At 42.3% G+C, this 2,088-nt stretch overlaps 1 protein-coding gene across 5 annotated transcripts in view; it reads left to right on the top strand.

Moving 5' to 3' along the window:
• The window catches only part of PPP4R3A (protein phosphatase 4 regulatory subunit 3A), a 63,580-nt gene that overhangs the window by 50,786 nt on the left and 10,706 nt on the right, over positions 1-2,088 (top strand). For all 5 annotated transcript variants that reach the window (XR_003091689.1, XM_025191251.1, XM_025191250.1 and 2 more), the window contains 2 exons: positions 122-312; positions 1,494-1,720. Coding sequence is in view for 4 of the 5 variants with exons in the window: in XM_025191251.1 (XP_025047036.1) it covers positions 122-312; positions 1,494-1,720 (418 nt within the window). In the remaining variant the exon portion in view is untranslated. The remainder of the gene's footprint in view (positions 1-121; positions 313-1,493; positions 1,721-2,088) is intronic.

Raw genomic sequence — 2,088 nt, 5'->3', positions numbered from 1 at the left:
GAAGAAACCCTGCAGTCTGTTTATTTAGATGTGAAAATGTGCCATGTTGGTTTATTCTTGTACTTATGTAGACTTGCAATAGTAGTTGGGCTTCAGACATTAAAAACTACTTGTTCCACAGCATGCGGTCCATTTTGAGAAATCACAGATACCGGAGAGATGCAAGAACTCTAGAAGATGAGGAGGAAATGTGGTTTAACACTGATGAAGATGATATGGAGGATGGAGAGGCAGTGGTACCCCCCTCTGATAAAACTAAAAATGATGATGATATTATGGACCCTATAAGTAAATTCATGGAAAGAAAAAAATGTAAGTGACTGGAAGGAAAATATTTAATTGTCTAGTTTAAATGGAAGGCTTAATTTGCATTTTAAGAAAACAGTTGTTCTGTAAGAGAGGATTTTCCTGTATTTTCATATAAATTATTACATTCACCTTTAGTACTTATACAACTAGACTGGCAGTTTATTTATTCAGACCAAAAAACCTTTTCATATTATATGCAAAGGCTTAAAAATATAGTTTTGTGTTCTGAATGAATTTGTTTTTCTTAAAGCACTAAAATGAGAAATACTAGGCAACTAATCAAGGTGTCATATATTTTGTTTGCTCAGATTTATACCTTATCAACTTGTCTGTGCGTTAAAGTAATACCGCTAATAGGAAAAAAAAAAAAAAAAATATATATATATATATATATGGGCAACCCTAGCACTCTTAGCTGGTTCCAGAAAAAACGATCGTTAAGCAGAACCGCACTAAGCTCTACCCATTTCCCCATAGGAATGAATGTAAATAGAAATAATTGGTTGCCGCCGCTTCTTGCTGCCGCTGCCTCTCTAGCCCCAGGTGGCAGCCTGGATCTGCGCTCCTGCTGCCCAACCCTGGGCCTCCGCCAGCCCAAGTGCTGGCGCAGGCCCTGCACTCATGCTCACCCCCCACTTGCTACTTCACACCACCACTGCCTTTCCTCACCCGCCTGCCAGCTGCTTCAGCCCTATGTGCCAGCCCGGGCACTGGCACTCCTGCCGGTTCCTGCTGCCTGACTCTGGACACAGGCTCTGCCGGTCCTGGCCCCAGTGCGGGCCCCACACTTTCCACCACTTCTCCCCAGCCCCCCGTGCTCAGGCCCGCCCCCCCACTTGCCACTGCCACAGTTGCTTCTCCCTGCCCATCCCGACTTCTCGCTGATTCCACTGAGCGCTATAGTAAAACTGGCTGAGTGTGCAGTGAAATCGGGTATCAATTTTAAACGAGCACTATAGCAAAATAGCACTTACTGAAACCGCATGAAGCGGGGGTTGCCTGTACTGGGTTGTAATCCATGACTACAGCTCTTGGGTAATACAGTAGTATACTTGAATAAATCACTGCACTCTGTCTACCAGTGTAAATTAAATTAGATTTATAACTACATATTCTATTTTCAACACGCAGCAGTACTCCAGTGCAAATAAATATATTACTTAAAATATATTTCTTTCTTTCAGTGAAAGAGAGTGAAGAAAAGGAAGTCCTTCTGAAAACTAATCTTTCAGGTCGTCAGAGCCCAAGTTTCAAACTATCCTTCTCTGGTGGTACAAAAACTAACCTTACCAGCCAGTCATCTGCAAGTAACTTGCCTGGGTCTCCAGGTTCCCCAGGATCTCCGGGTTCCCCAGGATCTCCCGGATCAGTTTCTAAAAGCACATCTCAGATGGCAGCTATTACTACCAAGGTACTTTTTGAGCTTCCTTTGGGCAACTTTCATTATAGCAGAGTTAGAGCCAATTCAACCACCTGTATAAACCTGAGTGAGTTCCAGTAGCTTAAAGACAAATTATTTTGTTTGTGTCTTCAGTTTTTTCCTTGTATATCATATTTATCCAAATCCAGGATGACTTTGAATTAAAGGCAACCCCCAATAATTAGATTCCATTAATGGAAAATTATAACAAATTTATAATTTTCCATTTATAAAATCTAATTATTGGGGTATTGTCATTTAGATTTGTCCCCAAACATGGGGAGGGGGCAAACATCATCTTGCTCCCCCACACACTTGCCCACTCCTGCCTGTCCCCCATCGCTGCTGCTTCCCCCCCC

The sequence above is a fragment of the Alligator sinensis genome, unplaced genomic scaffold (assembly GCF_000455745.1).
Source record: "Alligator sinensis unplaced genomic scaffold, ASM45574v1 scaffold608_1, whole genome shotgun sequence".
Taxonomy (NCBI): Eukaryota; Metazoa; Chordata; order Crocodylia; family Alligatoridae; genus Alligator; species Alligator sinensis.
The sequence above is the reverse complement of the archived record's forward strand: the minus strand, read 5'-3'. Positions and strand labels throughout refer to the sequence as shown.